Genomic DNA, 15,112 nt, shown 5'->3' on the forward strand with positions numbered 1-15,112 from the left:
GGTAGCACTCTGGGTACGGCAGCTTCTCATGTGGCTGAAGTCCAATCCTGGCGTGGCAGTCTCGTCCACAGTTCGGACATATGAAATCAGAGGAGTTCTGAGGCTGCTGTCTCTCTTTTCTTCTTTGTCTTCTTTGCTCTAGTTGCTTCCTCCACATCGACTGACCCTTTGCTAGACCCGCACTGACTTCGTAGCGCCATCTGTTGCGGTTTGCTGCGATCAGTTCCCAGCTGGCAGGGTCTATGTCAGTTAGCTTCAGGTCGCGTTTGCAAACGTCTCTGTAACGCAATGCAGGTCGTCCTATTGGGCGTTTTCCTGTGGCAAGTTCACTGTACAGAATGTCCTTTGGAATGCGCCCATCCTTCATTCTGGAAACATGCCCCAACCAGCGTAAACGTCGCTGGCAGAGGAGAAGGTGCATGCTCAGGGAGCAAGAACGTTCCAGAACAGTGGTGTTGGGTATTCTGTCCTTCCAGGAAATACCAAGAATGCGCCTCAAGCAACGAAGGTGAAAGCTTTCAAGGCGGTTTTCTTGTCTGGCATAAGTGGTCCAGGACTCACTACCGTACAGCAGAGTACTAAGAACACATGCACGGTACACTTTGACTTTTGTGTTAAGTGTCAAAAGATTGTTGTTCCACACTCTCGCCCCGAGTTGAGTCATCACTCCTGCAGCCCTGGCTATCCGTCTGTCGATTTCCTTATTTAAGGACAGGTTGCTGGTGACCGTTGAACCAAGGTAGGTGAAGTGGTCTGTCACTTCGAGCACTTCTGGTCCTATGGTGATGACAGGTGGCTTGGAGACATCTTGGCCCATGACTACTATTTTCTTGATACTGATGGTCAGTGCGAATTCCTTACAGACGTGTGCAAACTGATTGAGCAACTGCTGCAGCTCGTGCTCGACGTGTGCTGACAGTGCTACGTCGTCGGCAAATAACAGTTCTCTGATCAGCACTGTACGAACCTTTGTCTTGGCTCTCAGTCCGGCCAGGTTAAACAGTTTCCCATCACTGCGGGTGTGTAAGTGGACTCCTTGTGTGGAGTGACCGAATGCAAAGTTCAGCAACAGAGAGAAGAAAATTCCAAACAAAGTCGGCGCAAGGACACATCCTTGTTTTACACCAGATCGAACTGCAAAGGGTTCAGAGGTCTCCCCGTCGTAGCTGACCACATCCTGCATGTCCTTGTGGAAGGAGATGATGATGCTAAGCAGCTGTGGGGGACAGCCAATCTTCTGCAGTAGCTGAAACAGGCCTCTCCTGCTGACAAGGTCAAAAGCCTTCGTCAGGTCAATAAAGGCGATGTATAACGGCATCTGCTGCTCACGGCACTTCTCTTGAAGCTGTCGTACGGAGAAAATCATGTCTGTTGTGAACCTCTGGGCGCGGAACCCGCACTGAGATTCAGAGTAAACCCTTTCGGCCAATACCTGAAGGCGCCTAAGGACCACTTTGGCAAAGACTTTTCCCACGATGCTAAGCAGAGAGATGCCTCTGTAGCTGTTGCATTCAGTGCGATCCCCCTTTTTCTTGTACAGAGTAATGATCTTGGAGTTGCGCATGGACTGCGGTACTTGGCCCTCTTTCCAACAAAGACGCAGTAACTCGTGCAGTGGTTTTAGCAGGACAGGCTTCCCACACTTTATGACCTCAGCTGGAATGTTATCCTCTCCCTGTGCTTTTCCACTTTGCATAGAGTCAATGGCTTTACTCAGTTCTTCTAAAGTAGGTTCTGCATCAAGCTCTGCGATAACAGGTAGATCTTCAATGTTGTCTAGCACGTCTTGAGAGACTGAGTCTTCTGTTGAATATAGTCCCAGGTAATGTTCCACCCAGCGTGCCATCTGCTTGTCCTTGTCTGTAAGGATCTCTCCAGTCGATGCTTTAAAGGAGGCACACTTTTTGATTGGTTTTCCTGTTGCTTGTTTGATGCCCTCATACATTTTTCTTATGTTGCCACTGTCTGATGCAAACTGAATACGTTCTGACAGCAGATTCCAGTGGTTGTTTGCACAGCGGCGTGAGGTTTGCTGAGCTTTGTGTCGGGCGGCTTTCAGGGCTTGTAGGTACTGACTGCTTGGGTTTTGTTTGTAGCTGAGCAGTGCTTTACGTTTCAGGTCGATAATAGGTTCAAACATAGAGATGTGTGCTTCAAACCAGTCTGTGTTCTTCCGCTCCTTCTCTCCATAGGTCTGGACGGCTGCACGGTGGATGGTCTTACTCAGTGACTCCCACATGTGTTCTGCGTCTTGAGTCTGGACAATGTTCAGGCTTTCTTCAAGACGTTCAAAGAACTTCTGGTTTTTGTTTGGAAGGGAGGTTTTGCTGACATCAATTTTTGGCTGGCCTTTCTTCTTGATGTGATGCAGCCTCTTGGGCCTTATTGATATCCATGAGGCAACAAGAGAGTGGTCAGTGTCGCAGTCTGCACTGTGGTATGATCTTGTGTTACAGACGCTGTTTAAAGAGGTACGTCGTGTGATGACTAGATCCAACCGGTGCCATCGTTGCGATCTGCGGATGCTTTATGGATAGCTTTGTTTTGGAAGAAAGTGTTTGTTACACAAAAGTTGTGGTAGCAGCAAAGCTCGAGGAGCCTTTGCCCGTTGTCGTTCATTTTGCCAATCCCATGGTGACCCAGCACAGTCTGCCAAGACTCATTGTCTGCGCCCACCCTGGCGTTGAAGTCCCCCAAGACAAAGTTGTGCTCTGATGCTGGGATTTCCTGAACAGCCTTGTCTAATTGCTCATAGAACTGATCCTTGGCTTCAGGTGTGGCCTGCAGTGTTGGCGCATACACACACACGAGGTTTGCAGGACCTTCATGCGTGGAAAGGCGCAGTGTAAGGATTCTTTTTGTGCCTCCCGTAGCGGGTTCTATCATGTGCAGCATGGTATTTCTAACGGCAAACCCAACCCCATGTTCTCTGGTTTCATCCCAAGAAGGTATAGGAGTCCTCCTTTAGGGACCCACTGTCAATAAGTCTTTTCTTGCAAAGCAGCTATATCAATGTTCAATCTGCAGAGTTCGCGATCGATCACTGCAGTCTTACGAAAGTCCTGTATATCTCTTAAGTCGTCGGATAGACCAGTACGCATAGTTCGTACATTCCAGCTTGCAATACGAATGGCTGGAGTTTTCTGTTTACTTCTGTTATTTCTTACTTTGTTGTCTGGTGTATGGCATACAACCCACCTATCGAGTAAGACTCTAAGCTCCACACACCCAATAAAGCAGGTAAGTCGTGACGGGTCAGCACCTAACTGGCCGGGGGCTGCCCGGCTTAAAGCGGGCGGTAGCTGAACCAGTAGGATTTCGAGGATCTTTCCCACTGTCGAAGACAACCCGTGGTGTCTAGCTTTTACGTCAATTTAGCAAAGACTTATAACCCGTAGACTGCTGTCCTCCGGGTTGTTTTTCGCACCCAGGGATGGGGGCGACTGGAGTGGCCTCTCCAGAGTGCTGGCCTGGGCGTCTGTATGGAGGTCTTGCGCTGCCCAAAAACACAACAGGACCCCTCTCTCTGCCTCTCCGGCGTGGTCCGAGGGAACGCAAAGCGTGATGCTCGACGACGGTTTGGCTGCAGGAGTTGCCGGAAGGATGTCAGAGTTTGACAGTCGACCTACTCACGTACTGCACTCCGGATTTTCTGTCTGGGTTGACTCCCGTAGCCTTTTCCAGGACTGGGTGTAGCCGCAAGACAGCGGAGGTTTTGAATCAGGGTTTGCCTTTCCCTAGACGAACTGCCGTCCAAGGCTGACGGGCTCCGTATACCCGGATGTTGTACTGCCTTTTGTCAGACCTCTCACCTGTAACCTGCCCGACATGGTTAGATCTGCCAGGGGCTACGAGCACCCGTCGGTATAGCCCACAGGATTCTTGAGGTACTCAAGCCTCCCCACCACGGCAAGGTAACAAGTATGGGAGAGTTGGCATATGATGTTCTTGTAAAACAATTTTCATTAAACCCGTTGCAGTAGTTTACATAATTTTAGGCAAACAATAGCGGTGAATGTGTAGTTTTTAACGACGTCTCTATATTTGCAATTCAAGGTCATTTTTCACTGAGGGCTAATAATAGTTCCTCCCTAAGCAGTTAGCGTGGCATTGATAGGAGACATTTCACTTAGATGAGAAAACGTTTCAAAAACGTTTTTTGAAATAATGTTAACTTGAGCTCCAGAGTCCAATTTAAGCTTTACATGGAAATTGTAGTCAGCCATTAAAATATTTACAAACTTTTGTCAGGATTGGAGTTATTTTTGTCTATAATGCCAATAAAATATGATGATTCACCATCATTGTCTTCGATTGTTAGCTGATGAACTGGTCGATTTCTACAAACGAAAGCAAAGTGATTCAAACGTCCACAGTTGTGGCATTTCTTCCCTTCTGCTGGGCATTTCCTCCCATGCTTATAATCACAAATAGAACAGTTTGGTCCATTTCTTTGTTGGCTTCTATCTATCCTGTGGCTTGAAGTGGTGACTATGGCTTGAAAACTTCGCGAAATTAACGTATGAATATTCAGGGAACACGTGAGTGATTTGCAGTTGAGAAATCTCTTCGCCTAGCACAATTTCAATGCAACGTTCCAGCGTTGGATTCCGTTCTTTTTTCTTTTTTTTTACACGTATATCGTCCGACGTTACGCCTCTCACCAGGTTATCACTTTTCAGGCTGTCGCGTAGGTTGCCAAGCTCACAAAGACCTGCCATCAAACGGAGATCGGTAACAAATGAATCGAATGGCTCATCCTGTCCTTGAGTTCCAACAAATAACTTATGACGTTCAAGTGATGTTTTTCTGAGCTTGCAGAAATGCTTAATTTTATCTAGAAATGACTTTTGTTTCGTGTTCTGCCAATGTCTTGAATTATATATGTCACGCCCCTCTTGTCCAATATGGAGCAGCAAGTAACTGCATTTCTCGACAGTTGACTTCGCAGACGGAGGCCCGCTAAACGTTAACTGTATGGAGGTCTGTATCATCTGCCTCCACTTTTTAAAATTTTCTGCAAAATTTCCTTGTTGGAAGTTCATCTGTGACTTTGTTGCTTGCATCGAATCTATCTTCGATACCATGTACTTTTACACGAAATCCTTGACAGCTAACTATCTCTTGACGAACTGTCATACGCAAACAGATAACATTATTTGAATCTCAACCAGTACTCAGACTTCAACATAAACTAGCAACATAAACGCCCACATGACTGGGGCACTAAAACGAGTGAACTTAGTATTGCAATTAGTGTAGAAATGCAGCAACGCTGTCACGAAAGCCTATTTAAAGCGGCCAATTAAGAGGTCATAGAAAACGTGTAAGGTAAATGCGAAATACAACGTACAAACTTAAAGGGCAATTTCTCTCAAAAAATTAAAAGTTTAAAGGCACGTTTCCAATATTACAGAGTAGACCAGATATTTCTCAAGCTGTCAAGCATTGTATGTAAAATTGTTAAAATGCCAGCCTACTTCAGCATATGTGGAGCAATAATTTTCCCTTTTTAAAATCAATACTTCTTCCAAACAGAAGTTTTGCAGACGCAAACATTGTATAGGGCCTATCGGTAGCCCACTACATGAAATTTAATTGACTGCTTATTGGTTAATTCAGGGTTTCCCCAACTTTTTTGGGCCACGGACCACTATTTGTGAATCTGTTTATTCGCGGACCACCAATAGAAAGATAAAAATGAATAAAACCGAATTTTGTTTATTTAACGAACTGACAACATCAATGGGACGGATGGGATTGCTTCTTATTGCATAAGTCATCAATTCTCGGAGTTATTTGTGAAAGGCAAACTCATAAGTCAGGGTCCACGGAAAGTCCGGGCCTGTATTTTGTCTTCATGTTGGTAAGAGCTGAAAATGCTGTTTCACACATGTAGGTGGTGGGAAAAGGTGATAAAATTTTAGTTGCCTTTTGCGATAGCAATGGGTATTCCTCCACAACACTCAACCAGAAAGATGCAACAGCTGTTTGATTGAAACTAAGCATTAAAGTTCGATCAGATGATAATTCGGCCAATTCTTCTTCTTCGCGTCCTGACAGATCAGTCTTTGTAACAACAAAAGGGTTTAAAATCCAGTCAAAATTCTCATATGTCTCTTTTAAAAAGTATTTCTTGAAATGTGCAGAAAGCAATTCCAAATGTTGTGTAGCGTCAGAGAAAATCAACTGTGTATCAATTAAGCAAATCATTTAAGTTGTAAATAACTGCGGCAATTATCTTTGACATGGTACGTACTGTACAACGTATACGTGTGACTTTTTAATTTCTTGTCATATCGCCACGCACTACTTGTGCAGTGTGCAGTCGTCGCAGACCACCAATGGTCCGCGGACCAAAGTTTGGGAAACCCTGGGTAAGATGCATTATGGTTAGACTTTTGAATTTCTGCAGTGATTTTGAAGTAAAATAAATTTTGTTCGTTTGAATATATTATTTTTCAAAATACATGTAAAAACTTGCATGCGAGCTGTTAAACACGAAGATTAACGTAAATTTGATGCTTATAAAATAAAGTCATGCTGTCATATATTCCAAAAAATGAAATTATATTTTTCGACTTTTTAGGTCTTAGAAAACTTGTCCTAGTAATTAGGTGTCTAGACCATGGAAATCAAGAGCGTTGGTATGCGTCACGCAAAAGTGTTGCCAGATCTTCTTCACAGATCTTCTTCATCATTTTCAGATAATGGTATTTTAATCACATTTCTCAGAAATGAAACAATACTTTCCAGTCAAGCTTGGCCCAGAGTTACAAATCTGTAAAAACTAATTCAAAATGATCTCTTATACGATAGATTGAGTTTCGCTTTTAGCATCAACGAACCCGCAACATCAGGCTAAAACAGGTCGTCATTTGTGATCTCTTATAGGCTAAAATCATCAACTGCGTGTATGCCCAGGATGCAACAACAATACATATACCGGTAGGCTAATACTGTTTATAAACTTAGATCTTTACAAATTATAACTTGAAAATAAATTACAAAATGCGCAGACATTACTCCAAGTCTTGACCCGTAGGCCTACAGCAGAGCTACCCTTAAAAAATGGATGGTTTTAAGGCTCGCGACTTATTCGTTAAATTTATATTTTTTAGGAAGCAGTACAATTGGGTCGTCAGACCATTCGGCATGCGACAACTCAGCAAATACTTTCTTTGCAAGTACAATTCAGCTACTGCCAAGACAGCAAATAAGATTTACTTGTTCAATTCGGACTTGCTTGGTCGTCGCTTGTTAAACTGAACTTGCTGAGTTGTGACATGCCAAGCTTTGGCTTTGCTCAGTTGTTGTTTGCTCAGTTTCACCATTTGCCAACTTCGGCCACTTGCTGAAATGTTGCAAGCTAATTGTCACCTGCTCAAGCGCCATTTGTTCAGTTCACAACTGTTGACTTTTAGGAGACTCGCGCAATTGCTTTGAACAGCTTCCATTTCTGAGCAATATTGCAGGGAGCAGTTGACAAATTGAATTTGTTAGATTATAAAAAGTTTGGGATGGATTTACCAAAGAAGCATCGCTTTAGATCAGAAAAAATCAAGAATAACATTTTTGCTGCTAAAACACCTGGCCACTCTTTTAATTAACGCACCCTTCTCCGAGAAGGTAACTTCGCATCCGGCACTTTCAGAAATCCCTAGTATAAACGGTGCATGATTTGTGTTTGGTTTAGGTTTAACTGTCGCCACCATGTTCATCTGCCTGGCTATCAGATTAACTGTGGCTGGCAACGCTGTATCTTTCCTCGGGTGGACGCACAAGGAGAAGTTTTTGACTTCAATATCTTGGATTCCAAAGGCAACAGTGCAGGTTGGTGTTGGTGTCGTTAATGATTTTGCATTTGAGGCAGAGAGTGACTGGTTTGACTTTCGAGCTTGTATCTTTGATAAAGAATATTATCTTACAAAATCTAAGATGTCATGAGCCATGCAATAAAATAAGGTAAGACATAATTATTGAAACATAACCTCATCTCAAAAGGTCATCTTTTTATATTATCTGTGGTAGTTTCAGATATAAAGATTGTCTCGTTTGTAGCTTACGTAAAAACTCTTCTTGGATAGAGAAATGATACTGATAAAGTCAGCATGGCTAAGTTAAGTTAAGATTGCATTTGCAGCAAAAGGGTAATTTAAATCAACTAGTTAAATCAAACGCATCCAAACAAAAATAAAATGACCATACATCCTAAATCTTCACTGTAGTGGATTTCTTTTACTCTTTGGCAGAAAAGGTAGATCAAATATGAAAAAAATCTCTATAAACCCCATAAGTGTACTATCAAACGAAACAAAATTTGGAAATGCGTTGTGCCTTATTTGAAATGCCCGGAAGTGAATGTAGCAAATGTATCTTGAATAAACATTTTTTTCGCAACCCCTTGGACTTTTTACACTTAATTTAGCCTTGTTTTGCTGTTGTACGTGTTGTTGCCTGTGTTTTTGTACACGGCCAAGTTGATGCCTGTGGAATTATTAGACTACACTACCTCAGAAATTATGAGTAACGTTGGGTTTTTGAAAACTCATTTGTAAAGATAACATATGGGAAAATTTTGAAAACTTTGTCAAATTTAGTTTGCTCTCCCCTCCCCCCCCAAAAAAATGTTTTACTTTACGACTATGGAAATCAAATCTTCATATTACAAAAGCACTTCAGTTTGAACTAATTGCTCGCCATTTTAAAAGTTTAACCAACAGCTGATTATAATAGATTCTGAAGCTCTTTACTCGCCATCCGAGAGAAATACGTACTGTACATAATGACGTAAAACTGTTCAAATTCTGTTTTGAACACCTAAGCTCGTCTAAGACTGTGCAAAAGCATGCACTGCTTTCAATTTTCTATTTTGAAGGCTTTTGTTTATATATTATTTTTGGCCGTTTTCTCCAGCCCATCATAATAGGGAAACTTATAAGATAATATTAGAAGTTAAAAGAAACAAATAAATTCCACTCTAAATTTCTGAAGAGAACGCGTGAAGTTAGTCAACCGTAAAGAAAAAAATTCATAAGGATTTTAAAAGGGCAAGCAAACTGATTTAAAAAAAAAGTAGTTTAAACGATCACAAAAATCGACAAATTCAAGATAAAAACAATGTTGCCTTGGTTTTCGCGATTGTTTAGTGAACACCTTGAACACCTGAAATATACGCCACTGCAAACATATAACATTTAGAGAGTTTGATTTCGAGTATATTTTTACATGTAACATATTCGCACTCATAGGCGTAGCCAAGGAGAGACCATGGCCCCTTTTCAAAATTTCTAAAATTTTAACCGTCAATAATTAATTATTTTTCTAGCATTTATGAGCAGACGGTCAGTTACTAGATCCGTCTTTATTACGACTGTTTCATACAGTGTTAGTGTACATTGTAGACCACCTATTATGGTTTTAACCTACTTCTCGTATAATTGACTATGATTTTTGCTATTGAAAAATTATTATGTCTTATTTGTATTCCTTTAGTTCGGTCGAGATTTGTACTCTGCTATTTTCAATTTCGAACGTTTAGCCAGCGTATTTTATTAGTTTGCATACCGCAGTTGCTTAAGGGCAATATTAAAACAAGCAAAATTGGAAATTTTTTTCTACAAAATCTCAAGTTTTCTAGAAATTGGTCGAAAAGCTGTTGACCATTGAGATGCTGGTTATCACAAAGAAGCAAAATTCTCGTCAAAAGCATGGAAACTGGTCAAAATGCGTGTGTAAACTCGAAGGCAAAATACGCTATACAAACGACAGGAAACAGGAACATAATGACTTCTATTGAAGATGTGATTTTCTGTGCCTCAAGTAGCCTCATATCTTTTTTGTGAGGACATTTCGGAATAAGTGAAATTTTTTTAAGCTTTTCCGGTATTGCATTGACGCCGGAGATATAGATTTACAAAGTATTTTGCTCTGATGTCAGGCAACGCTCAGTAGGCCTATGTACAGTAGGATAAACCCAATAAAACAAATGAGATTCCCTGGATAGACAGCAATATGATAGTGCAAAAGATTGTCATCGAGGCTGACGAATCGTTTTCTCAAGCAAAAGATAGCTTGCAAACGCCTGGTTTGGTACTGTAGCTACTTAACATTAAAAACCAATACGATTGTATGGTCAGATATCGCTACCTGGAGACGCGGAGTGGTTTATCATATTTTAGTTACTGCTACAGTCCGATTGAAATTTTCTAAGTTTTTTTTTTGCTTTTTCCTGACTCGTAATGATATGAAAGCGTTTTCTTCCCTAAGAGAAGCATTAGAAAAAGAGAAAAGTAAGTTAAAATACGCCCAATCAGACTACTAGCGAGTAATTGTCCACCCTGTTAGCTCAGCGTTCGCCCCATTAGCTCAACAGTAAAGCGCCCGATTCAAGATCACGTGGCGCTGGTTCAGCTCTTTGGGTGTGCACTTGAGCAACGTACTTCAGGACTGCTCTCTATTCAGCGCCACCTAGTGAATGGAATAATTTTTCGGCAACAACACTTCAACAATAATAAGAAAACTTCACTCTGTCAATTTCGGTAACCAGCCCTGCATCAAAAGCCTGTACATTGTGTACAAGTATGCGAAACTACCAAAACTAACCCACCGAAGACTTTGTCAGTTCGAGGATCAAGATTCAAAACCAAACTAATTAACAGTCTGACTGAAATTTTATAAATTAAATTATTTTTGTTTTTTAACACCTGATACTATGAAAACCTATTTTGTCACCTGGGGAAGACACATTAAAATAATAACTTTTAGAAAATTTCATTCAGACAAGTTACCAAAAGTTGGAAAAATCTGGAAGATTTTGCAGAATGTGACAAATCAGGCCGTATATCTAGGTAGTTATGAGTCAGGCTTAAAGAAATGATGGAATGTGCCAACTACGCCATAAGAAAAGAGGTGCAAGCAATGCAAGGACTATGACAGGGGTTCCCAAACTGGGGTACATGTACCCCCAGGGGTACATTTCGACTTTTCAAGGGGTACATTAGATTAAGTATAAGGATATTCTTTCCATAACTTCTAATCTGCCTTAAAATATTTTTTATCACCTGATGATGTTAATAATTTGAAGACCTGAGATTAAGAACTCCTTAGTAAGTCACATTTTCACCCCAGTAGAAGCTTTAACCACAACTACAGTAACTACCAAGTTCACATGACTTATTTTGTCCAAGCAAGAGGAACTGATTGAACTCCAACATGATGGCTTTGCACGCGATGTGTACTCTGAGAGAAATTTAAGTGGTTTTTGGTTTACGATGTGCAAGTCGTTCAAAAAGATTGCGGAACCTGCTATTCATGCATTGTTGTTGTTACCATCAGCATGGTTGTGTGGAGTCAACATTTTCAGTGCTGCTTGGAATCAAATCAAAAAGCAGATCACAGCTCAAAACACCTGAACATGATCTTCGTTGTGCTGTTGCTAATGTTTCACCTCGTAGTAATGAGCTTGTTGCTAAAAAGCAGGCTCATCCATCACATTAGCTAGGATTGCTGGGCTTATTCAGCAGATATATTGTTTGTTTGATTGATTGTAGTGTTTGTTTAACCTTGGATTACATTGTTATGATTAACTTTGTGTGCTTTGATTGGTACAAAATATCATGGATGCACTCTTTTAATGCAGCTCTACTGTTAATTTGTTGCAATATCTAAATTTTCTAAGTCAAAAATATGAGAAAATTTTGGGGGTACACGAGCGAATCTATAAATTGACCAAAGGGTACCGATGAACAGAAAGTTTGGGAACCCCTGGACTATGATTTTGGAGAAGATACTTGCGCATTAACTGCTACATCTAACCTTTTTCTTTTGGCTTTATTTCCACTTGAAGTGGAGTCGCCGATGCAGACTGCAGTCTTCCACATAAGTCTGTGAGCAGCATCTTCTTCCTTCACTCCCAATATTTCTATATATTTTGTCACACAATCTCTCCATCTTCTTTTCGGCCTTCTTCGCTCTTTTTTATTAACTTCTAATCGTTTTATTCTTCTTTCGACATAATCTTCGTCTCTCCTTACGACGTGACCTAACTCTTACAATATTCAATAAAGACGCAAAACAATGACATTTCCTGAATAATGAGCATGATAAGTCCAAATGTTTTACCACCTGTGTACAGTGTACTCCAATACTATCAGCCTACGTCTGCATCTGTAGAAACCAGTTTTACGATGCTTTGCAAAGTTCTGGCCAAAGAGGCAACAACTTTAATACGGGAACATCACTTCATGTGACATTTCAACTCTTGTTTATGGTGAAAGTGATATTTATTGTGCAGTTTGTTGCCTGCTTATACAATAATATACAGCCTTCAGATGAGCCTAATATATTCTGTTGAGAATTTTAATGTTTTTTCGTCAATTTAAATTTCTTTTTTGTTGATACAGCCTTCTTTCAAATACGAAACACAAGAAACAATGGTTCAATCAGTCATTCCTTAGGTCAATAAAATCAATGTTTTTGAAATTTTCAAGATAACTTTTTTGAATCTTTAATCATTAAAAACTTCAGATATCAAGCTCAATGGGGGTTAACCCTTAACCCCGTTTTGCATGCCACTGGACTTACATATTTTTCGAAGCAGCCTGAATGACTCGACCCGACTCAACGTCGACAGGTGTTGTGATGCCTTCAATAATTCTGAAATAACGTTTCACTACACAACAGGCAACACATTTACATCGTTACTTTATTTTTAGGCTGCAATTGGAGGCACTGCTCTCGACTACACTCGAGATCTTTGTGACCCGTACGAAGGAAAATGGCCACCCCTGTGCAATTCAACTACAGTAGATGGTAATGTTAACTTTTGCGACTATATAAGTCTGAACCATTGTTTTTGTAGCAAGCTTCTATCTATACTTTAACATTATTTTATTAACTCATTGAATTCTTTCTTGAATGCCTTTTCTTTGTCTAAAACCTTGCTTGTTGTATATAAAAAGTTGAAATTGAAGCTGGTAGTTTGAGGTATCTGCTTGCGATTTCTTATGCAGTTACATTAATTATGGGCAATGAAATATTCCATCCAGAATATTTTCGTCATTTACGACAAAAATTATTGATTTAGTATTAGACAGTGACATAGCTAAAAATAATATTTTTGGGGGCAAAAGCAAATGTTTTGGTGAGCAAACATTTTACCATTTTGAAACAAAATGTTTGTTTAAAAATATAGCTACCGAATGCAGCCAAAGATTTATGAAACGACATTCACCAGCATGAAATACAATGACATTGAATAAAAAAAACAATGACATTAAAATGTTGTACAGTAATAACATTAAAAACCTATTTTTGAGGACACGATAAAAATTTGGAATCGATTCTTCTCCCAAGACCACCCGTAGCTACGTCCTTGGTAAGATTCGCCCCTAGTACGCTCAGCCGCACTCGTCCAAATGAGAACCAGGCTTTTGTTAAATTCATAAGTAAACTAAACCAGTTCTGTTCGGAAACTTGTATAATTTATTGATATTGATAGAGCTTTTCCCACCGTAAAGACGAATAAATAGATTGCAAATGAAAATGTGAATTGATTGCGTTATTGGTATAAAATGTAATCAATAAAGATAAAGTTATCGATAACAGACGTGCTCCAATAACTAGCTCATAACCACTAGCGTACGCAGGGGGGGGCCATTGGGCCATGGCCCCCCCCCCCCCCCTTTAAAATGTTTTAGTAGTTAACGACGTAGATTAAGCCATTTAATATGTTTTGCATTGCTCTGTCAAAGCAATTAACAATATAGACTAAGCCAATACGAAATACATGGCCCAATCCACCTACCCCACCCCAGGTATGCCAATGTAGCATAGTGTTCTGTAAGCCTATTATAGTGAGAAAGAAATGGATAAAGTCTAAACTAAAACCATACTGGGATATCATGAAAACGTCTAGCTTTATTTCCGAAAAATGCCGAAGAAAACATGATCTTATCCTTTTGCTATGCCACCTGACAGCACCATTTTACAGGAATATTCATACCCACATTTTTGTTGAAAATGCTCTCAGAATGCACCAAATTCGAAGTAATTTTTCAAAATTTTCTGGGGGAGGCCCCCCAGACCCCCCGCCACTGGGTGTCGTTTTAGGCGAAAACGCCGTCGGGCTTCGCCCGCCGACCGTAAAACTCCCCCTTTCAAAATTCCTGGTTACGCTACTCTCAATGGCCCCCCCTTGAGAAAATCCTGCGTACGCCACTGCTCATAACATCCACTTTTTATGATCATGAATCATCCTTAGCCTTGAAATTGAATCATCCTTAGCCTTGAAATAAAGCAGCGTTTGAAATCAAGACGCCCCTTTGTGCCTGCCGCACAACAACTCCTTAAGAACGCAGAAGAACTTAGTTTAAGTGCGGCACACTGGACGAACCACATGTGGAACACGGAGTGGCAAAATCACACCTCCACGCTCCGTGACTTCATACCCAACGCCGATCCCCGTCCACCAGGGATGTCCCTCGCAAGGCTTGCGTGGGTCAGGCTTAACCGCCTGCGAACTAGCGTCGGCCGCTTTCGTTCGGACATGCACAAATGGGGCCTGGCTCCTTCATCAGAATGCGAGTGTGGTGCCACGGAACAGACCGCAGACCATGTCATCCACCACTGCCTAACCCACCGGCCTCCACACGGTGCGCATGGTCTGAGAATCCTGGACGACGAGACTGCCGAGTGGCTGAAGATTTCCTGCCCTCCAATCTAGCCTGGAAAGATCGCTCATACGCCATCATCATCATCCTTAGCCAATTATAAAACTCTTCACATAAGCTATTGTGTATAAAAATAATTATTTAATATTTTCTTCTTTTGTGTTGTTCCAGGAGTGTCAATAAATTCTACTAGTCCATTTAGAAATTCAACAGCAGTCACCCCTCTCGCCATCACAGACGGTACCACTGTCGGAGGTACCACGATTGAGCCTTCAAACGCCACTTATACCACTCCTATACCTTCCTGCGTTTATGAGTACGGGTATCCGGACCCACATTTATGCGACAATTACTACAAGTACTCAACAATCGTAAGTGAAATATTTTATATAATTTTTCTTTCTAGATGTAGGCTATAGCTTCCAACTTTTTTTTATGAT

The 15,112-nt window shown here is 41.0% G+C and overlaps 1 protein-coding gene across 1 annotated transcript in view; it reads left to right on the top strand.

Moving 5' to 3' along the window:
- LOC145768543 (sodium/hydrogen exchanger 9B2-like) overlaps window positions 1-15,112 on the top strand; it is a 150,295-nt gene that overhangs the window by 118,593 nt on the left and 16,590 nt on the right. The window contains exons 14-16 of the mRNA XM_082580054.1: window positions 7,697-7,833; window positions 12,717-12,813; window positions 14,844-15,043. Of these exons, the coding sequence (XP_082436180.1) occupies window positions 7,697-7,833; window positions 12,717-12,813; window positions 14,844-15,043 (434 nt within the window). The remainder of the gene's footprint in view (window positions 1-7,696; window positions 7,834-12,716; window positions 12,814-14,843; window positions 15,044-15,112) is intronic.

This window comes from Aplidium turbinatum, chromosome 4 (genome assembly GCF_918807975.1).
Source record: "Aplidium turbinatum chromosome 4, kaAplTurb1.1, whole genome shotgun sequence".
Taxonomy (NCBI): domain Eukaryota; kingdom Metazoa; phylum Chordata; class Ascidiacea; order Aplousobranchia; family Polyclinidae; genus Aplidium; species Aplidium turbinatum.